Raw genomic sequence first — 23,873 nt, 5'->3', positions numbered from 1 at the left:
CACTTTCAACATATTGATCTACGTTAGCCTAAGCCATTGTAAGTTTAAGTGCTGTCACAAACACGGCTGAAACAGTGTCCTTCCAAGCTGTGTCTTGAAGAGCCCTAAGATACGGAAAAGTGTGAGTCTCCACTATGCCAAGTCCAAGAATGTAGTGGAACTTTTTGATTAGCATTTAAAACTTTGCTGGCACACAGTGGCTCCCCAAATCCTGCCGCTCCCCTGCCCACAGACCATTTGAGAATTGCTTGGGGTCTTGGAAGAGCACATAATGAGTTTCCTACCTGTTCTAGCAATTGTGATGTACTGTGCTGGAGGCCGTACGGTTTTTAATTGTCGTTTCTCCTGGAATTCAAAATTGTAATGCACTAAAATACAGTACAAGAAATAAAAGGCAAAAAAGAAGTTAAAAATCAATGTGAATATTTGATGCAGGCAAACCACAGGCCACCTGAATGAAGCTCACAGACCATAGTTTGGAAACCCACGGTGGAAAATTAATCATTTCTTTAGGAAAGTCTATACAATCATATTGAATAACAGAACTATCTTTTGTATTTTCTCTAAGAAGATTAGGTGCCAAGCATTCCACCAGGAGGGTTATCATGCTTCGTCAGTATGTTTGCCTCCTTAAATACTCGATTGGCTATAATTTGATATTACAAGTATTGCAAATTCCTTCAGTAGCCAAGCGTCACCAATTAAGCAGTGTAGACAGTGTATACAAGGTCTTATCTTACTACACTAGGGATTATATCGCTATATCTGAAATGCCATGCATATCAGTTAATGTCTTGACACTCCTCCACAAAAATAGCTGTTTACTTGGCTATTTTCCTATGTTGTGAAGGCTCAAATTTCAATTCAGTGGAGCAGCGTCAAGATATTAACTGATATGCATGAAATTTCAGATATAACTATATAATGGACTGATTGACATTTTCCTCAGCCCCAGACTTTAAACACAGCCAGTTTCAGTGTCCAGTTTCAAGGAGGAGACTGACAAACTGGAACGTGTCCAGAGGAGGGCAACCAAAATGGTCAAAGGCCTGGAAACGATGCCTTATGAGGAACGGCTAAGGGAGCTGGGCATGTTTAGCCTGGAGAAGAGGAGGTTAAGGGGTGATATGATAGCCATGTTCAAATATATAAAAGGATGTCATATAGAGGAGGGAGAAAGGTTGTTTTCTGCTGCTCCAGAGAAGCGGACACGGAGCAATGGATCCAAACTACAAGAAAGAAGATTCCACCTAAACATTAGGAAGAACTTCCTGACAGTAAGAGCTGTTTGACAGTGGAATTTGCTGCCAAGGAGTGTGGTGGAGTCTCCTTCTTTGGAGGTCTTTAAGCAGAGGCTTGACAACCATATGTCAGGAGTGCTCTGATGGTGTTTCCTGCTTGGCAGGGGGTTGGACTCGATGGCCCTTGTGGTCTCTTCCAACTCTATGATTCTATGAATGTTGGGATGGTGGTACGTGAACATTATGAGATTCACATGGTGTTCTTTAGCTGTGATGCAGGGGAACTGAGCTTCATGGTGGAACTGAATAGGTTAGCAAGTCAGCAAATGGAATGCTAATTCAAGATGTCACCTTTGCCCCTGTTCTCAATCCACCCACTCTGTCCCTACCATCACATCCAGTCTCCTTTGTTGCCAGAAAACCAACTGAAAGGCTGTTCTTGCTGGCTTGGAGGAAATAAATAGTAGTATTGAGAAGGGGCAGGAAATGGCTGATGGCTTGAGTCATTGGTTTATTCCATTTTGAAGCTGGAAGAACCCACAGAGAACCTTTTTTTATTGTGGGTCCAAACTTATTCATTCTGACCCAAAACATCTGTCTTAGCATCAGGGATAAAGGGGAGGGCTGACGGTCCCCAAACAAACTTTTCTGTTATCAGGATGCTCTTGGAATCACACAATTCTTTAGAGGGACTCAAAACCTCTTCCATCAGTTTGGGGGTACCAAAACGCAATACCCTAAAAATAAAAAAATATAAACTTTACACTAAAAAGGTAAAGGTAAAGGTACCCCTGCCCATACGGGCCAGTCTTGACAGACTCTAGGGTTGTGCGCCCATCTCACTCAAGAGGCCAAGGGCCAGCGCTGTCCAAAGACACTTCTGGGTCACGTGGCCAGCGTGACATTGCTGCTCTGGCGAGCCAGAGCCGCACACGGAAACGCCGTTTGCCTTCCCGCTAGTAAGCGGTCCCTATTTATCTACTTGCACCCGAGAGTGCTTTCGAACTGCTAGGTTGGCAGGCGCTGGGACCGAACAGCGGGAGCGCACCCCGCCATGGGGATTCGAACCGCTGACCTTTCGATTGGCAAGCCCTAGGCGCTGAGGCTTTAACCCACAGCGCCACCCGCGTCCCACTAGTAGTTTACACTACTTCATATCAAAAGGTGGGACTTCTGGTGAAAAGGTGATGAGAGTCCTGTCACTTCTAGTTTAATATGTGGTAGTCACCTTCCAAGACACTTTCAGACATGGTCTTGTTACACCCAATAACATTCTTATAATATTGAATATTTATTTATGGATATTTGATTTATAAATTGATGCCTAAAAACAATGGTGGAATTGCAGCTATTAAAAAGAAACTTAAGGCTAACTGGTGCCATTTTATAAATACTTGCTGACCAAATGTTCCAACAATAAAGTTTTCCAGAAATTATTACACAGAAGCACAAATATGAACAAAGCTTTTATTTTAACCACGAACATCAACAATTGGCATAAAATGCATAAAAATACAGTATTTTTGTGCTGTAATATAATTACAAAAGACATCTTCTTGAATGTTAATTTTCCACAGCCCAATCCTCATTAGTGGTTGTCTTAACAAATAGGAAACAAAATGAGTTAAAAAAAAAATTCAATTAAAACCCTTTCTTTAGCTCTCCTCACTTTAAACAATCTGAGACACAACCAAAATATGGTTAATGCCTTTTAGATCACTATCTTGAAATCCACTTTAATAGTCTATGTAATAAATTATGCTTCTTGCTGCAGAATTTACTACATTTAAGACACAGACAAAGCTGTGCCTGCAGTACAGAAGTTAAAATTCAACAGAGAGCTGAAAAAACAGTTTTCCAGATGGTTCCTTATCTAGATGATTTGCAATGTTTTTTAGTAGCTGTTGCATAAACAGAATTCAAATTGCCTTTTTGGCAGAGTGTTCCCCCACCTCTCGCATATGACAATCTTGCTCTACCAATAAAAAAAGCGAATTGCTGCCTGAAGTTGAGCTGTGCGTCATCATCAGAATCTCACTAAAAGCAGAAATCAAAATACGTGGCAATTTTTTTTAAAAAAATGGCAAAAATACTGTTGTAGTTTATTTAATATTTGCCAAACTATTACTTTTACTTTTACATAAATTAACTATTCTAAGATGTATAAAAGAGCCACAAAAATTGAAATGAGTTTATTTCCATTTATTTTACATTGCTCTAGTGGTTACATTTTGTTTCTCAGCGAATGTTATTTCCTATCAATTTTGACTCTCTTTCTACAAGGTAGGCAAAATATGTTCTATTACTAAATTAAGGCCAAAGCATAAAAAGATTTTTCTAAACCCTGAAAACTTTTTCCTTGTTAATATTTCATATGTGCAAAACTTGTTAAGTTTTGTCTACTTTGGTGATAAACCATTTCAACAGTTGGTAGCAAAAATACTGCTTACTAAAATTAGTTTCATTGGTCTGATTGTAGCAACTACTTTAAAAAGAAGGCTGAAGATTGTGGATTGTGCACATTTGCCATCTAAAATATGAAAATTCAAAGTTATTCAGAATAATTTCCATGTAGAACAAAAACTTAAAATATATTACCTAGCTCTAAAATGACCTAAAACATTGGGGATTTTTCATCGGTTTTCATAAAAACAGCCACTTGCACATAAATGAGATAGTGGACACTATCCGATTCCTTCACAAAAAATATACATATTCATAAAAGGTGCAAGATGAGATGCATGCTGGGGGAAAGGGGTTAGCAATATAATGTGGCGACTGTGTATGGAATGCTGCGCTTCCTAGCTATTTCGGGTTGAAAGATGCACTGACTATACTAGGAAAGCTCATCCGCCTCTGCAATTTCACTGATTTTGAAACCTGGCATACTTTTCCGCAGCCATTTTTGCTCACTTGCTTTGGATCAGTATTTATTTAAAAATGTTTGAAGACATAAACATTTGCATAGCAAATTTTAAAGAACTGACCCAAGTCTACGACTGCGAATATTTTTTAAATGTCCTCATTGTAAAAGTCTCGTATTCCCTGCAGTATACTGTACTCCTGGCACCCTAGCGCTTCCAATTCTGAACATATGTATTCAGAAGCCATTATCGTTTACATCAATGGAATGTACTTCCAAATAAATATAACTGGACTCACCATTTAAGGCTGATCCAATGAAGTAGCCCTATACGCAGCTACATGGTTTTAAATATGAAAAAGGGATAGAGCCTATGTAGGCACGAAACTTTGGTTGCTACAACTGACAAAGGAACCTCCTGAGCATAGAATTCTCTGGAACGCAGCCTATGTCTAATGGTGCAATCCATTAAAACGAATGTCAAAAGTCCTGTTGGTTTTAATGGACTCTGAACTGAGAGCTCTCTTTTACTTAGTTGCCAGTTTAAAAATACATATACTGTCAGAAAATGGGCTGCACTGAAGCGTCATTCCCGGGTGACTTCTAGTACTTTGTATATATTGTTGTTGAACACTGTTCTGAAGTATGGCCTGGAATCCATGCTCATGAGGGTACATAAGGGAACTTTTCCAGCATTGGCAGTATCTTCTATATCCCAGATTTCTGGCATGCTGCAGCCGGGCCTAAAAAGTATTTAAATATTGTCAGCAAACAGGATACACATCATTTGAGTGAATGGCGGAAGAACAACACTGATCAAGTGTAATTATTTTACTGACAACAAAGCCGATACTTTTTTGCTTACTAAATCACTTTAATCCTAAGACCCCACTATCCCTCCTCTAAAGCCTCTCCTAAGGGTTGGGGTTCCTCCTGAACAATGTGGGATGCAACTAGGAAACTTTCATTCCGTGAACTAGTCAATTTAGGATCTAGGCCAAAATTGGACACCGTTTCACACTGTTTAGGCAGGGTCCCGACCTTCAGGAGAGGCTTTATCAAGTGTGCAGATGCCTGCTGGGGAGAGGGGGTGATGGGAAACTTTTCATCCACAACCTTTCATAAAATCCATGCCACAGTGGTACCTGGGGTTAAGAACTTAATTCGTTCTGGAGGTCCATTCTTAACCTGAAACTGTTCTTAACCTGAAGCACCACTTTAGCTAATGGGGCCTCCCACTGCTGCCGCGCCGCCAGAGCACGATTTCTGTTCTCATCCTGAAGCAAAGTTCTTAACCCGAGGTACTATTTCTGGGTTAGCGGAGTCTGTAACCTGAAGCGTACGTAACCTGAAGTGTCTGTAACAAGAGGTACCACTGTATTAAAATCCACACCAACAGGATGGGTTCCTAGAATGTTGAAGGAGACGTGACACACTTTTTAATTTGGAAATATGCCATGATGGAATAAGACCGAGCTGCAGTTATAAACAGTCATAGGGGGAGGTGAGCTGTTAATATGTCATTATATCTGTATTTCAAGTCTGATTTGGTAAATCTCCCCTGGAAAGGCTAATGTTTGATGCAACCGGTCTGGGAAAATTAATGAGCAAACGCCGAGATTTTATTTCATCGGAACTGAGAGAAGATGGCGTCTGCAGCAGCGAAATGACTTATGGATTGATTCCGCACAAACAGCAGCGTGTAAGAGATACTGCAACAACAGAGGGGACGGATACACATAAAATCCACACAGAAACACATCATTGCTTACTTCAACTCGCTTGTGGAAACAACTCAGAGGCCATGAAAGAAGGAAGGTTAACAACAGGAAGATTTAAAGGAACTATTGGAAAGACTATCCAAGGCAGCAGAGATATGAGATGATCAGAGCCCCAACTGAAGTTGAAGCATGGGAAGTCCCAACAAAAAAATTATAATTCAGGCAGAATATTTGGACTATTTGATATGTATTTGTATAATTTGGAACATTTAATGTGATTTGATTGGATTGTTAAAATAGGAAACTTAATAAAAATGATTTAAACAAAATTATAAAAATAAAATCCACACCAACATTTAAACAATGCAGTGGAATCTAGAGCAAAATACTATGAAAATTGGCATCCTTTCCAAGAAACTTTACAATGACAGTGCTGCTCAAGCAGCTTCATTCAGAATCTGTCCACAGTCGCAATATAAAATGACTCGAGGGATGAGGAGGAGGATTTAAATCACACACAGCTCTATCCAAGACAGGGGTAGCCAATGTGTTTTGGGCTCACATCCCCATTAGCCCCAGCCAGCAAAAGTCAGAGAAGACAGGAGCTGTATTCCCAACAAAACCAGGAGGAGGGGGCAGGCATGACCACATTGGCTGTCCCTGATGTAAAAACCCATTTAATTTCAATGACCAATCCTTACTAAGGGTCATCAAAAACTCAGGTTCCAACATTCCACAATGATGCCCATATGAACTTAAGAAAATCCTTAGAGATCCAAGTAGATCTTATTAATATTCAGAACATAGGTAAAGGTACCCCTGACCATTAGGTCCAGTCGTGACCGACTCTGGGGTTGCGGCGCTCATCTCGCTTTATTGGCCGAGGGAGCCGGCGTACAGCTTCCAGGTCATGTGGCCAGCATGACTAAGCCGCTTCTGGAGAACCAGAGCAGCACAGGGAACGCCGTTTACCTTCCCGGCAGAGTGGTACCTATTTATCTACTTGCACTTTGGCGTGCTTTCGAACTGCTAGGTTGCAGAAGCAGGGACCGAGCAATGGGAGCTCACCCTGTCATGGGGATTCGAACCGCTGACCTTCTGATCAGCAAGTCCTAGGCTCTGTGGTTTAACCCACAGCGCCACCCCCGTCCCTATAATTCAGAACATAAGAAGCAACAAAAAGCATAATATCATATTGTATCTGACACAGCGGCTACAAAAGCAAAATTCTAATTTTAAGAATTGCTTTGAAGATCACTTTCAACCATTAGCACCAACTGCCCAAATTCCAAAAACTAAAGGTGGACACCACCAATAAGAGTTGACCCAATGTCTCGTGGTTTATAGAAGGTGAGTGGCCAAATTCTCAAACCACCTCAGCATGACAAGACGTCACAGAAAAATCCCAAAGTTCTGTACCTGCACTTTCTCCTAATCAGCAAAGAAAGCACTCGAACTGTTAGGAAATGATCAAGGTAAACTTACATACTGATTACTTACTTAGATCTCCTCAGGCACCAAGAATCTTCTAAAATGTAGTAATTTACTCCTAACTTCAGCAATTCCCTTTTAACTTCTTTTGCTGGTTTTCGACTATACATGGAATAAACGGTTTTCGTTCTTGCCCTAGGAGGAAGAGAAAGCTACAAATATACCAACCAACCAAGGAAAAACATATAACTTGAGCAAACAATACACAGCTCATCAGTGAAGTAAAGTGGAAAAGAATGTTTGCGGTATTCTGGAGAGAGCTAATTTACTCTGGTGTATTTTTTATATATAGTTAATAACATACTTCATGAGATGTCTGACATATATATATTTGTGGTAAAATACACAGGAGGATAAACAAAACTAGTAAGATAAGGACTGAAGGAAATGGAAAAAGCACATACTGGTAGCTACTACCTGATTTGGTTAACATTTACCAGAAAATCAAAAATATGAAGTAATTTCTGGGGCACAAATCCTAACCCCAAATGGCAGGTGGTTACTTCCTGAAGTGTCAGAACAGAAAGTGAAAAGCCTCACTTACCATGAGTTTTATTTTTGGTCAAGAGGCAAGGGACAAGGAACAGCAAAGGGTTAACTCCTCCTGTGGCAAAAGGCAGCGCCAAGCAAAAACCTGGTGCTGGTTCCCAGGGAGAACAGCTCTCTCAGGTTCAGAATTCAACTTTAGTAGGAAAAAACCCAATACCACAGCTCCGACACTGGGTGCAAAACGGGCAGACTTTTGGCTCAACAACAATGACTAAGAAAACACACATAGGCCTAACAGTGTATGTCAATGTGTTTGCTTCTGGGGATGCGTCCTTCAAGAGGAGGGTTTTCCAGCTGGTATTTTGAGCAGGTGTTTGTCCCATCTTGGAATATAGGTAAATGTTTTGATGTTGCCCTTCTGATTGCTAACTGAGGTTGGGAAGATGGACTTTCCATGAACTTCCATTATATTAAGCAGGCAAGAGAGCATGGATATTCACTCAGTTATTTAAATATTCTGTGACAGAGATGCATTTTCCATGTTTCAGTCAAATGAGATCCTGAGTGGGGAGAGGCATTACTTTTTGAGTTGGTGTTCTGCCAAGGGACTAAGACCAAACAGGAAGCACCCTGGGCAGATCTGTGTGAAGCTCAGGCTGAAGAATCATATGAGCAGGCTTGAATGGTGTTGCTTTGACACAGACTAAGACTTACATAGAGCTGCAGTTCTGTGTCAGTGTCTAGTTCCACCTCTTATGAAGAAAAGCTAAAGGGGCTTTGTCTGTTTCCACAACTGTTGATTCTAATGGAGCAGGGAAAGTACCATTGGTACTGAGCCATGGCCACCTCAGCGCTGCAGACCCAAGGTTACTATTGTTCTTGGTGCATCTCTAAAGGGAGTGCCTCTTTGCGGATTGGAGTCCTTGGTCTACCATCACACGGCTTGACAAAGCTACTGGAGAACTCTGAAAGGAGGAAAGTGGCCACGGCAACTGGTGGGAGCAGTGATTGCCCCAAAGTGTCAAAGTGACCATATAACACCAGTCCTGAAAGACCTACATTGGCTCCCAGTACATTTCTGAGCACAATTCAAAGTGTTGGTGCTGACCTTTAAAGCCCTAAACGGCCTCGGTCCAGTATACCTGAAGGAGAGTCTCCACCCCCATCGTTCTACCCGGACACTGAGGTCCAGCACCGAGGGCCTTCTGGCGGTTCCCTCACTGCGAGAAGCCAAGTTACAGGGAACCAGGCAGAGGGCTTTCTCGGTAGTGGCGCCCTCCCTGTGGAACGCCCTCCCACCAGATGTCAAAGAGAACAACAACTACCAGACTTTTAGAAGACATCTGAAGGCAGCCCTGTTTAGGGAAGCTTTTAATGTTTGATGTATTACAGTATTTTAATATTCTTTTGGAAGCCGCCCAGAGTGGCTGAGGAAAGCCAGCCAAATGGGCGGGGTATAAATAATAAATTATTATTATTATTATTATTATTATTATTATTATTATTATTATTATTATTATTATATCATTTGGGCTGCTGAAATACATAGGGCAAGAACTTTTGCCATGGATGTGACGTTGGCTTTGTTGGACAACATCAAAGTCCTGGTCACCACCTTGATCTTAGTGATGCGCTCTGGGGAAAGCGATATCAGCCCCTCTGTATATTTGGCTTCTTGAGGTGAACAGAACTAGACCTTCCCTCACTATGCTTCCCTCTCCCATCTGTTTATAAGCATTAGGTAAAGTTAAAGGGACCCCTGACCATTAGGTCCAGTCGTGACCGACTCTGGGGTTGCGGCGCTCATCTCACTCTATAGGCCAAGGGAGCCGGCATACAGCTTCCAGGTCATGTGGCCAGCATGATTAAGCTGCTTCTGGCAAACCAGAGCAGCACAACGGGAGCTCACCCTGTCGTGGGGATTCAAACCGCCGACCTTCTGATCGGCAAGTTCTAGGCTCTGTGGTTTAACCCACAGCGCCACCTGCGTCCCTCCTAGAAGCATTAGGGAGAACAAAAAAGGCTGAAGAAAAAGCAGGGGGGGGGGGGGAGTTCTATTGCCAAGTAGGATCTCTTTAATAGCAGGGAGATGCTGCTTTGAAATCAAAGGCAGAACCACAAAACTGAAAGGACTCTCCTCCCTGGGAGGAATGCAAATATTTTGCTGTCTTTTGTCAGGCCTTGCTTTCTTTTAGAGGAGGAGCTTGCCCTTTGCTGCTGCCTGCTCTCCATCTCGTTGATACAATAGCAACTCACACTCTTTATTTTAAGCCAGGAGAAACCACAGGATTAGTGAGCTTGCATGCCTGAAGGAAACAAATCTATCGCTGACTTACTCATCTCTCTCTACAACTTCTGTCTAAAGCCAATAACTATATTTTATTCATCCTATTTTAATCAATTAAAAAGCAATACAACATAATGCTATATTAAATCAGTTAACATGTTTATTTGAAACTATCCAGCTAATTTCAAACTCATCCAACCCTGTATTTTAACCTTTCCTCCCAAACAATACAAAATAAGATTTGCTCAGTCCACCACCACCTTTGATCCATCTCTATAGTCACCAGCTTCCCATTTAAAGCACCGAGTGACAACCAGTTTTTTTTTTAAATCCAAGAGTATGATAATTTGTGAACAATGTATTCAAAGCACACAGGGGGCCAGAGACCTCTATATGGTATAATAAACCAAACGACCTGGAAGAACACAAGCCAGACCCATTTCATTGTTTGTTTCAACAAAAAAGGTACATGCTGCACCTGTAGAACCTCACAGAATTATAAAAATTATAAAAAAGAGATAAGATTACACTAATCAAAAGTGGAAACAGCATTTTAGATGCAATCTGCAAAAGTCCAAGAATCCCAGCACACAAAGCTCCAGCTCATATAATTCAGGGAGCAAAAGGAACAGCTTATTCCCAAGTTTTTAGAAGTCTTGTTACATCAATTTCCTTGCTGAGTAAATCAGAATATAGCTAGCCTTAAAATCTGAAGTTTAAATCTTACCGTAAACCTGCATCTTCATAATGAGGATGGTTCACGATAGGCCGAAGAGCAGACAATTTTACACTTGCCATTGTAGGCATTGGACCCGCAAAAACAGCATCTGAAATATATAAAAGAAAATTAAAAATCAAACAATTGGGCAAAGTATTGTAAAAATGTAGAATAAAGTAAAGATGACTAAACTTTTTAAAAATCAGAGCTCAAAATGTACATTCATATTAATACATTCAGGCATGACATCATTCTTAGTGGCAAAACTAAAACTACATCAGATTTCATCTAATACTCTACATATCTTACATTGATATTTTAAAGTTATAATACTTCAAATTCTCTACTTAATACAAGTCTTAATGTACTATAAAACAATACAATTACAGAAACCTTAGAGACTGGTCCTTTCATTCTTATGTCACTTACTATAAAACACAACACTGCAGTGGCGTAGCGTGGGTTGTCAGCACCCGGGGCAAGGCAAGTAATTTGCCCCCCCCCCCCGCTGCACTGTCCCTCCCCCAGATAGTCCCTCGCTCTCTCTCCGCACCGCACCGCACCGCACGCCTGGCACCCTCCCCTCCACAGTGGGCGGCGACCTGGCGGCTCGGATCGGATTCGCACTGCAGTGAGAGAGGGTGAGTGAGCCAGGTAGGGGCAGAGAGCTGCGAGTGCGAGCGCCCCCCCCCCCCAGATGTTGCGCCCGGTGCAGCCGCCCCCCCCCTGCACCCCCCACTGCAACACTGGGGAAAACAGCATAATAATCCTGTTCTTCAACACAGGACACAAAATTGCTGCTTGCCTTATGATAGATGCTGTAGCAGATACTGAATAAAAAAGCACAAAGGCACAAAAAAAGCAGGGGGTCAAGTGTTTGTTTTACCTGGTTTGGTCTTTTCTTTTATCCATAACAGTAGCTCTTCCTGGGGCAAGTTGCTAAATTCTCCCACAATGCTCCATTCTCTTTGAAGGTTGGCTACTCCTTCAAATGCCATCATTGCTAAAATCGCAAGAACAAGTGTTCCAGGCTGGATTTTGCTAAACAGCCATCCAAACAGCTGATATGAAGAAATTAAAAGCCATTTAACTTTACATACAACTTAAGTTTCTAAATTTCCATTTTTTTCAAAACACCAGCTAAACACCAGCTTAACAAATTACACAGAAAAACATGACAACTCAGTTCACGATACATTTTCCACTGAAATTAACAATAACCATAAACTCTAATATTGATATTAAAAGTATCCACTGTAGCACAGTGTGTTATATCTTGCATGTTAATGCAATCAAAATTAAAATAATTAGGCTGTGTTATTTTATTGACTAAGGCATGGATGCTCTGTATGTATATCAATATTGACCACTGGAACAAATCTATGTTGAGAGGTAACATTAGACAAAGGTATTGTCACTAACATGAGTTTCCATTGATTTCTTATCCTTTATATTGTATATATGCAGTATGTTTTCTGTCAGCTCACAATATTTTGATAGCCTGTTTTTTCTGTATTGTGTATTTAATAATAACTATATCTTTTTGTAATTCTATAATCAAGTAATTCAAAATATTAAACATTTGGCATACTGAAATGCTATATCAGCCCCTCTGTAAAACATATGAAGTAAATTACTACATCAGCCGGACAAATAAAACATTGGCTTACTTGCTTTGAACATATCAAGGATGCCATGATGCACATATGAGGTGTCAGAAACAGCTTTAGTCTCATAAATAAAATAGCAAGAACAGTAAAAAATATAAGCTGCAGTGCATGGTATACTATCTGAAAACAAACAAACAAACACAAAGGCATAAGAAAATAATGCTTATTAAAAGAGCTGTCAAAACTATGAACATAAACCTATTAACTATAAAAAAGAAGGTTTACCCTTTTTATGTAGATGCTCCTTGGAGCACTGCATTATTTTTACATTTAAACCCATTGGGGGGCAGGGGAGAGAAAGACTATGAATAAGAGACAAAACATTTTAGAAAGATGTATACCCCCGTGGGAATGGAAGAGACTAGTCTGAAGCTCAATTTTAATTGCTGTGTTTTTCCTGTACATTTATTAAAATAACTGAATTCCATTTCATTCTTGTTTTATGCCACACCACCACTCTAATCCAACAATGATTTGGATGCAAATAACCCATACTGATGAGTTTCAGAGAAGATAACACTGATGTGTAAATGGAACTTCCAGAAGTATAAGGATTTACTCATTCACTTTAATGAAGAATATTCCCCCTTTGCTGCCTGAACCTGTCCTCCTACACAGAAGGAAAATGCAAGATATTATGCAAGATATTTAAAGCCCTATACGGCCTAGGGCTAAGATATTTAAAGCCCTATACGGCCTAGGACCCTCGTACCTACGGGACCGCCTCTCCTGGTATGCCCCACAGAGAAACCTACTGTCTGCAAATAAAAACATCCTGAAGGTCCCAGGCCTCAGAGAGGTTAGGCTGGCCTCAACTAGAGCCAGAGCTTTCTCGGCTGTGGCACCAATCTGGTGGAACGCTCTGTCACAAGAGACTAGGGCCCTGCGGGACTTGACATCTTTCCGCAGGGCCTGTAAGACAGAGCTGTTCCGCCAGGCCTTTGGTCAGGGCGCAGCCTGACCCACTCCTCTGGCAATCTGCACAGGGTCTTGCTTGCTGGTTGCCATCAATTTGTTTTTGATTGATTTTATGGTGAAAAGTTTTTAGAATGTTGGATTGTTTCGATTGTTGTCAGCCGCCCTGAGCCCAGCTTTGGCTGGGGAGGGCGGGGTATAAATAAAATTTATTATTATTATTATTATTGCTTCTGTGTGCACACAGCACGTGTGATTAAAGGTAAACTGTGGCTATGCTCCAAGTAATCATTGCAATAGGGGTGTTGTGAATATTCAAGCAATACTGGGGCAAAGTATTGGGGCACAGCCATGTTCCCAGGCCCATTCTCATCTTGATAATTCTTAAATCACCACCACCACATTCACTTGCTCCATAAATTCCCCACAAAGTACAGGAAGGTGTTAGATGCCTCTGCAGAGCATCTTTTCCCTCTGGGGACTGTGACTTCGTCCCAGAATCCCCAACAGAAACCGATAGCGCATCATTTCCCCCCGAAAGCAGGCCTTGGAGGGTTTCTTCCCTTCAGAATTGACACCTGCAGTGTTATGTTTTCACTGGAGGCTTTAAGATTGGCAATTCCAATCCTGGGCAGGAAAAAATAAACTGCAGGGAGATTTCAGATGTTGGACGCTCTCTCTTTGCCCTTGCCCCAAAATAAATTTCTGAGCGGTTTTAGCAGAAATGTTATAAAGAATTAAGCAAAAACTGATTGTTAATGGGCTAAAGTGGAAAATTTAAAGTTAGATTGTGTAAAGATAAATTACAGAACAAAAAATTGGGAAAGATGGAAAGGATTTGCTGAAATAGCTAACTGAACTAGAATACAAAAAAGGGAGGTGTGAGGAGGTCGATGAAACAAGTAAATGAAAGGTAAAGATATGGAAACATTGGATGTGTTTTTAAATGTTTTTGTTTTTCTTGTTGTTCTGGTGTACTTTTTTGTTTTTGTTTTTATTTTTGATGTATTGTATGTTAAATTTTCTATTGTTTTTTCCTTTTCTTTTTTCCTGTAACTATTAAACTTTTAATAAATATTATTTAAAAAAATAAATTTCTGAGCTCTGAGGCAGGAATAGGAGGCAAAGTTAAAATGTGTCATTTGATACTTAGCACTTCACACCTATGTAAAAGAACAGTTTGATGTAAATCCACACCAAACAAGCAGTTTTTGTTCACGTCAAACAACTCGGCAAGGAAACTGGCCTATGCTTGCAATTTTAATTCTAAGAACCCTGGTGTGCACCACCAATTTAAACTTGTGCAATCATTTCCTACTATCTCCATTGTTTCTCTTAAATCAGCACTTCCATTTCCCACAGAAGGTAACTTTTCTAAACTTATCGAGGGAGAGCTCAATAAGCAGAGTTGTAACATAATTCATGCAGGATGAGATCCTTACCTCCCCATGATTGAAATTATCCTCCTGTCTGAACAAAGAACAGTAAGACTGTTATTTGTTTGTTGCATGGAATCAATATGCCTTATGCTACAAATAGTTATTTACAAAACACATCCTCTGTTTACAATCAAACTAAATTAAAAATATTGCAGTGTTTTTAATTTATAAGTCCCTTAAGTTATTACAAAGTTACAATAAAACTGTTACTACTAAATATATTTTGTAAACTTGTTTTTTATCAATCTGGGGGCTACTCATATGTACAGATGCTCTGATGCATTTGTTGAACAAGTCTTTCATTAATTTCTAATTTTCAGCAGGATCACTGCTTTAAAAAATGTAATTACAGGGCATGGAAGACTACAGGCCAAGACCTCTATAGACACACTAATTGCAACCAGCTAGATTACTGGCATGTTCACAAGGCATAAGAAACATTTACTTGCTGTACATATTCATTCCACAAAGTGATGGGAAAACTAACTGGAGACTAGAAGTAAACAATAGGAGCAAAGCCTGGCTGCACAATTACATATAGTCCTTTAGGTAATAATTCATTCAATGGATTTGCACTCTAATTTCAAAATTTATTTACCTTTCAGATAATTCCTTGCGACATACAACATGTTGAAATGTCTGTGAACAGACGAGAACATGCTTTAAATAGCCTTTTCTCTAAAGCAGATTTAATCATATGCCAAAATTACAATTTCCCAAAGGTTAACAGACAAAATTTTCCAATTACATACTTTGGAATAATTGCTCTTTTTAATATCAATTCCTTCTTCAGGATTATGTAGACTAGATTTTCATTTTTGGTAATCAACATGCATGTCTTTAAAGATGCCTGCAGAAATAAGTCTGGTATATAACGGAACATGTAGCTGAAAAGCCCAGATCCAAGTTCATATACTTTGATTTGGCTTTTTGGTCACATGTTCTGCTCTTTTTGTAAAGGTAAAGGTAAAGGGACTCCTGACCATTAGGTCCAGTCACGGAAAAGCCGTTTACCTTCCCGCCGGAGCGGTACCTATTTGTATGTATGTGCAAATACATGCATGCTAGACATACTCAAATTTAAGTATTAATTGCCCCCTTTTAGCATACTATACACACTAAATGTAAACCAGATGAAAAACAGCAAAGACCTTACCTTCATAACAATTACTGAAAAAACGACAAGAACTACCGGAAGCAGAAGTGTCTTCATGTACTTTACTGGAGTCTGAAACACAGTTTCAATGGGTGGAAAATTTTATGCACAGTAACTTTTTTTACAAAACCATTTTCTTTTAAGACATTCTTACTCTAGATTTTCACAATGAACCTCTCCCCAAGTTATTCTATCCAAGAAAAATTGTCAAAACTATTGTGCAGCTAATCTGAATAATGTTTTTCAATTATTCCATTTGTTGCCCGAAGCTTTCAACCTTCACTGTTCATGAACATAAATTATGGCCAGTAATAAAGTCAAGACACTGACACTTTAGCCAAATATTTTGTTCTACCAACTGCTAACTCAGTTTCATTAAGCAATAGAAGAATCCTGAATTGTTATATTTGTTAAAAAAATAGCATTCCAATCAAACATGATTTTTCTGATTAAGGAAGAAAAAACTGCATAAACATTAAGGTGTTCCATACTTCATCCACTGATATTTAATTACCTGTTTTTCCATGAAATCAAACTCCACAGCACATGTGTACATTGAAGTATGGAAATCCCTATAACCAGTAAATTTTGCCTTCAGCAGGTTGCTTATATGAGCCTGGTAAAAAATTACAGTGAAAATGTTTGTTAAATGAATTATTTCAGAGATTAAAAAAAAAAAAAAGGTGGTACAAAATGTTGGATTACGCTACATTAAAATTGGTTCAATACAAATAAATGATCATGGAAATGTCTGAGAAAAAGAACAGCAGTTAATTTGCCATGTTAAAAATAAACAACTTGTAGACCATATAGTAGACACTAGGCGAGGGGTTGTCAACTTTTTGGGTGGGTGAGCACATCTGAAATTTTAAAGAAATGCCCCTGGGTACCAATCACTAACTGGCTGCCACATCTAAAAGGGCAGAGAGATGGGATAGAAAAGAGTGTGGACGTACCTCCATACAGTGGTACCTCGGGTTAAGAACTTAATGCGTTCTGGAGGTCTGTTCTTAACCTGAAACTGTTCTTAACCTGAAGCACCACTTTAGCTAATGGGGCCTCCCGCTGCTGTCACCATGCAATTTCTGTTCTCACCCTGAAGCAAAGTTCTTAACCCAAGGTACTATTTCTGGGTTAGCGGAGTCTGTAACCTGAAGCATCTGTAACCCGAGGTACCACTGTAATGGGAAATGCACCTATATTATCCACTGCTGTTTGCTCAGAGATAACTATTCACAGCTCTCCTCTGTTCAGAACAGGACTGTGGGTGTCCAATCCCAGCATCCAATGAAAAGTGGGCATGTTGAAGCGTGCGTGTTCAATGTAGGAGAAACCAAGTCAGTGCAAACAGAAACTGTGGAGGACAGCAAGCAGCCTCTCTCACGCATTGTGGGATTCTGAGGGACTACTTACCAAGATTTTTTGCGAGTGTCATAGGAGATACACGTGGGCACAATGGTATCAGTGTGCACCACATTGGCAACCCCTGCACTAGGCCTCAGATAACTGACATGTTGCAGTTTTATTAGATGAAATTCGCGATGCATCCAGTGGAAGATTATATGTGTTCAATTCTTAAGGTGCATGAAGAAGATGATTGTAATTTTTACACTCTATAAAGTTCAGAATTCAAAATTTGTGCTCAGAAATGTATGCTCTATGAAAGAGAGAATTTGGGGTGGTGTTTGTTTAATAATAATAATAATAATAATAATAATAATAATAATAATAATAATAAATTATTTATATCCCGCCGTCCCCAGCCAAAGCCAGGCTCAGAGCGGCTAACAACAGTAAAATAATCAATTGATTATAAAATCAGTTCAAATCGAATTAATGGCAACCATTGGGCTAGAGTTCTGTGAGGATTACCAAAGGAGGGGGTCAGGCTGTGCCTTGGCCAAAGGTCTGGTTCTGAGTGCTTTACCATCCTGACAGATTTTATGTGATTAAAAGAATCAAACAACTACACTACTTGAAAGTTTTGCTGAGTGTTCAGCAATGAATGTTTCTTTTCAATAGTTTGTAACACTTAATTGTCAATAAATTCTCAGAGTCCCCTCTAAAATGAGACTGATTTTTAAACCACCATGAGAACTGTAGCTCTGTGAAGGGAATAGGGGCTCCAAACAATTATCAGCACCTTTAAGAAACTATATATCCCAGTATTCTTGGAGGGGGGATTAAAGTGGTGTGCTACTGCTTTAAATGTATAGTGTAGATGTATAGTGTATGTATAGTGTATAGTGTAAATGTATAGTGTAAATGTATAGTGTAGATATGATGAAGAAGACATACAAGAAGAATTCTGACAGTGAACAAATGAAACAATGAAGTTTTAAACTTACATCATCAGCTGTTCCAAATATTAGGCACATCAAGAACTTCAAGGTAATTGTCCCCAAAAAGCAAGAAAATCCTTCAATGGCCTGTAAAATGAAAGGCATGGTTCAACTGAAGAGCAGAAGCAATACTCAGCATTTAATACAAGAGGCACTTTAATGAAAATATATATTATTATGCAACTGTTTCTCTTATTCTTATCTACAATTTTTTATTATGTTGTGTGAGAGCTGAAATGGTAGTTTTTAAATTAAACCCATTCCTATTGGTGAAAGTGAAGTCAAGATTTTTATGCTACTTTCATGCAAAATTTAATATTCACTCCCTCTGATACTGAATTTGGATGGGCTATGCTGATGGCTTTGTGGCCAAAACAGAGAAACCCATGAAAGCATGGAAAGATTAAGCATATTAGAGGAGTATATGATCTTTCCCCCTAAACAATCTTTCCCCCTAAACAAGTAAACTAGCTGTTGTACATACAACCTCTCAAGAATACAGAAGAGCAAGAAATAAGTGCACATAGCCCACCAAGATGCCAAAGACGGTTACTTAAGGTTTAGAGGAGAGTGAAGTTAGGAGGAAACCAATGCCCACAAAGGGCTGTCCAACCAGTCCCACAGAATGCCAGACACCTGCACTGTACAACTGCTGAGCTGTGATGCCAGCATCACACAGGTGAGAGGTTTAGAACCAAGGAGAGGTTAAAGGCAATACTAGACCACGCAGCATCTAGAGCATGGGAGGCTACAATGTCCTCTGATACTTCCCTTTTCCAATTCATTTATTACTTTGGCTTCCCACCTACAGAGGTTGTTCACAATATGTGATGGATTCAAGGATTCAAGGCAAAAGTCACACACAAACACTCCCCACCCCAGCCGACATGTAATGCCAACAGAGAAGTGAAGGGCTGCATGAAGCAATCTCAAGAGTGCAGCATCTCCTTCAGGTCTTACTTGTTAATAATAAAGTTGAGGTTATAGAAAACATAATGATCTACAATGCATCTATTTCATGTAGTGTTCTCTCTCAAGAAGCCATTAGCAAATCAAACAGGAACTGACAACATTAGCAAAGTTCAGTTATTCAACTTACCAAAAAGTTGCTTAAAAGGGACAACAGTCTCCCAATAAATTATTCTCCTTAATACCAGCTATCAATCACTCAGCTGCTGGCCAATGACGCCCAAGGCCTTGGGATAGCCTTCCATCAGCCCAGCCCAGCCCAGCCCCTTCTCTGCTAGGCCCAGATGCTTTTCAGTAACATGTGGCAATGCTGGCTTTGAATGGAAACTATCACCTACAGATCATCCTACTGACCAACAGAGCTGGTAATATATTCATAACATGAAATGTCAATCCTTACCCATACGCTGATACCTCTTCTACTACACATTTTCAGGATGTATTTAGGACCCAGTTCAAGAATACCCTGAAAATAATTAAATTAGTTCATTAAACAGCAATATTTATATAGGACTCCTCTCAAATGGAGTCCAGAAGGATGAAACAATAAATAAGTCAAAATGAAGTTAGAAAATGCTCAAAACCAGCATTGTAAAAGTGTTAATACCAGACACTGAAATTATTGGTTTTATTGCATTACACTTCCATAGAACACTGAAACCCATCGTTACTGCTTTTTAAACATATATTGTGCTGTCTGTTATGCAGGATTCTACTGTACAATGGCACAAACTATTTGCACATCACATAATCGGACTTAGGCAGACCCACGGACGTCCAATTTTGCAATATGTTAACCCAATAACCATATGACAGAATGGAAACAAGTAATGAGCTAAGCATACGTACACTTCTCCAAGAACATACATAACCAATCATCCAAAAAGACAAACCAGGAATGTCAAAGGACCACCCTACAGTGTCATCCTGCTATCTTTTTGAAGCTGTACTACATGCATACTTCTTTTTATTTAGTTCACTATTTTTGGCTTTCATAAATAATGAAAAGTTATATAATCACACTTATTTTATCTTATCACCAAATAAATGGAATGTTATTTTTTTCTGCAAACATATGGTGCTCAGAAGTTGCCTGATTAAGATTAAGTTGCTTTCAGAGCATGAGACTTGCCTCTTGTTTATTAAGCTGATCCAGAAGATGGAATTCTGATGCATATTATAGTGCTCTTGAAAACCTGAGTTCTTCCCCATTCACTGTAATGTCAAGGCACACAAATCCATTGTGACAACAGCATTTGTTCCCAAACCGCAGTGAGTAGGAACACTCACAAGGGGCTCTATGTATTCACTGCAAAATGTTTCATCCTTTTGGATAAAGCTTATTTCTGAAATGGTAAAATCTCCTGTCTCCAAATATAGAACCAGTCTCTCTCCACCCCCCACCCCCCGTCGGAGCCTATATGAAGTGTTTTGTTCAGGCAAACTTGTAAATTATTGCAGTAACTCAGTATAGTACGACAAAGGATTCTTGAGTATTCCTTAACTAACTTACCCAACTAATTACCAAAAAGGCAGCATAATATGATGTCAGCAACATAGAGTTTCCAAACATAAGGACAAAACATACTCCAAGTGATGCCTAAAGGGATATAAACATTTGAACATATTTTAATGCAATCTTTAAGCTAATAATGGATGTGACAGATGCAGTGTCTATGAAAACATTAAGTTTTATTAAATCTCCAAACACAAAAGGCGCTATCTTGAAACAGCTTTATTTCATTGTAAATATTTCTTATCACAGTAACGTAGCTTCCTAAAACAATTTTTACAAGAATCTCTCAGAATATGCAAAATATGACAATATATTGCTCTTATGTACAATATGTACAGCACCATACTTATTTTTAATACTAAACTAACATGACATGCTGCAGATATGCAATATAAGTCTATACATGTCTGCTCAGACGTCTCATTCATTTTAAAGGGACTTAAGCTGAAATAAGCAAAAAAGCAAATACACACTTTCATTTTTTGTCTACAACCCCCCCCCCCTTTATGAGAAACTTACAAATATAAACTTTTATATTTCTTTTTTAATAAAGAATTTGGCCTCTTTTTGTATCATGACATTCGGAATTATTATTTTCCAGAAAATTTGTAGATAGCCTTGCTTGTCCATTGGGGGGGAGATGGAAGTAATACATGTATTCAGGCCAACTAAATTGCCACAATACAGTATAGCACAAGAAATTGCTCAAGTTCTCTTGAACTCTTTAGGCTGGATAGCAAGCAAAATTACCACCACCACCAGTGGAAGAAAAGGCTGAGTGCAGTGATCTTGGGGCAGGGCTAGAGCATCATGTGATGTTGGGGACAGGCCCCCAGTCCTTGCTGAACCTGAAAGTGCTCCCCTCTCCCCATGCCCCCCCCCCCCAAGAAGACAATGCCTAAAGTCTGCAATTTAAAATATCTTTATACAGGTGTGCAGGAAGGTATTACACAGACCTGGCTGAATACCCAGTATGAAGAAGTGTCCTAGGGAACTCAACATGTCTGTTCTCTAATGTGTGACATTTGTTTGTCCTTATAAAAGTGTTACCCTTAGGGCTGTAACTCTTGAATTTTTCAGAAAGCTACAATGTATTTGGAAAATTCATATCATTTTTCATTTTCCGTCTTCCTTACCCTTCATAGTGGAAAGTCATCTCTTGAGTCAGGTTCACAATGAATCTTAGCACATATTCTGTATATTTGATGGGATATAGGAGTGATCATCAAGCTTGCACACTCTTTGTTTTAAGTGAATTTATATACCTCTCTATACCTGGGGGTCTCAGGGCGGTTCACTCTCCCATCAAAGCACACAGAAACTTTAACACAAACTAGGACCTGCCCATGTAAATGTCTAACTGGATGGAGGATAGTTCACCTGAGTAGAATAGGGGAGTGAGAACTTAAAATCATAAGCAGCACCATTTACTGATAAGACTAAGCCTCCAAGCAATTTAGTTTCTTTCTTCACTTGCTTTCTTATTTTAAAAACCAACTCTGTGTCCACTATATTCATGATTCAGAAGTAGGTAACTTTAAGAAATTGATTCTACCCCTAAATAATTTAGGACTAAGTATTACCATATGTGCATAAAGTATCTTCTGTAGTTTGGATGAATCAATCAATCCTAAAATATAAATTCCAAAAACTGATGCCACCTGCAATTGAAAAGAGTAAAGTAATTGGAAAAAAGTTCTGTTGAGAACATTATTAAGTAAATTAGCTAGGTTCCAAACTACTATGCAGTTCCTTCCGGGAGACATGGGGCTGGGCTGGGGACTATTTCTTATGTGAGCCTAAACAGTAGTTTGGATCCTGGCAGTTGCATCACAAATAATCTGAAGAGATCAGCCACTTCTATGAAAAACTGGAAAGTGAGGCACTGCAAAATGTCTTTTCCAAAGACAATGTGTTTACATCATTGTAACACTCAAACACAAGAATGACCATTCAACATCACAAGACTGATTAAAGTTATTTCACCCATGGCAACTAGCTCTGGGGGTGAATTTGACACACTTTCAATAATGGCGACTGAAGCCACTGCTTCAGGAAAGAAGCAAAGGCTGTGTCTACCCATAATGTTAAGTCATGATTTGTTCAATAAACCACAAGTTGTCTCAAAGACAAGCAAACCATGACTTGTTTCTCCAAAGCTTGGTTTATGTTTCTCCCATCTACTCCTCACTCCTTGGCCTGAGTTTCCTGCCAGGCAAAGGTTTCTTTAGGGAAAGTGTCAATGAAAGCTTACTAGCTACTCATGCCTCTAGGTTGGTGAGTATCTGGGGAAGGTGTGACCAAATATTAAGCAAGGATGTTGTGTGCAGATATAGAATGCTAACCCAGTACAAAGCACACTTCGGCTCAACAAACCATGGCTTAGGGTTATGAGTAAATCAGACCATAGAATTATTTTAATGCATTCCTTTAACACGTCCACCATGCAATACAAATTACACCATGAGCTTATTTGTACAAACATACACATACTGTATTGCATACACCCTCCCACCATCACAAAGGAACCAGCTATGAAGGGAGCTACTGAAGAAGTGCAGCAGCAGCAGCAGTCCTGGTCCTCAAATGAGCCTGCAGCTCCCACAAACATGTGTGTGAACTCTATTGCTACACACCTTGTTGAACTGTTATTTGAACTGCACTATAAAATAGAAATGGATAATTAGAATTCAGATCCCTTTTACTGAAATGATCTTACCTGTGTTAGAAGAACAAACTGAGCAAACTGCCACGGAAGCATGAAAAAAACATTAGAAACAGATAGTGCAATCAGGCTTCTTCTATTAACATTCTGAGTCCTTGGGGAAAAAATAAAAGAGTAGTAAGTTCAGTATTAGGACTGTTCATTAATGTGAAGATCAATAGAGAATGAATTATTTCAAATTGCTTTGTACTTTCACTTAGAGTAGTCACAGCTAAAAATATATAATTTTAAAAACTTTGAATAAGCCTCAATGATATGAATTCTCCCACTCATAATAAATGAATTGTAAAGTAGAAATTTACACGCACAAAGGATATGCAAATCAAAATGT

General features: G+C 39.4%; 1 protein-coding gene across 1 annotated transcript in view; it reads right to left on the bottom strand.

The window, feature by feature from the left end:
• Positions 1-2,871: 2,871 nt before the first annotated feature.
• Positions 2,872-23,873, bottom strand: part of DPY19L1 (dpy-19 like C-mannosyltransferase 1) — a 37,425-nt gene continuing 16,423 nt past the window's right edge. The window contains exons 10-23 of the mRNA XM_083407031.1: positions 23,537-23,636; positions 22,401-22,478; positions 20,815-20,901; positions 19,702-19,767; positions 18,339-18,419; positions 16,505-16,606; positions 15,991-16,062; positions 15,433-15,473; positions 14,838-14,865; positions 12,481-12,600; positions 11,697-11,871; positions 10,820-10,919; positions 7,326-7,451; positions 2,872-4,847 (exon numbers count right to left, since the gene is read on the bottom strand). Coding sequence (XP_083263157.1) covers positions 4,691-4,847; positions 7,326-7,451; positions 10,820-10,919; positions 11,697-11,871; positions 12,481-12,600; positions 14,838-14,865; positions 15,433-15,473; positions 15,991-16,062; positions 16,505-16,606; positions 18,339-18,419; positions 19,702-19,767; positions 20,815-20,901; positions 22,401-22,478; positions 23,537-23,636 — 1,333 coding nt within the window. The 3' untranslated portion in view covers positions 2,872-4,690. The remainder of the gene's footprint in view (positions 4,848-7,325; positions 7,452-10,819; positions 10,920-11,696; positions 11,872-12,480; positions 12,601-14,837; positions 14,866-15,432; positions 15,474-15,990; positions 16,063-16,504; positions 16,607-18,338; positions 18,420-19,701; positions 19,768-20,814; positions 20,902-22,400; positions 22,479-23,536; positions 23,637-23,873) is intronic.

Source organism: Podarcis tiliguerta, assembly GCF_965153285.1.
Source record: "Podarcis tiliguerta genome assembly, chromosome: 12".
NCBI lineage: Eukaryota > Metazoa > Chordata > Lepidosauria > Squamata > Lacertidae > Podarcis > Podarcis tiliguerta.
Note: the sequence above shows the minus strand (reverse complement) of the source record. Positions and strands in the feature narration are given on the sequence as shown.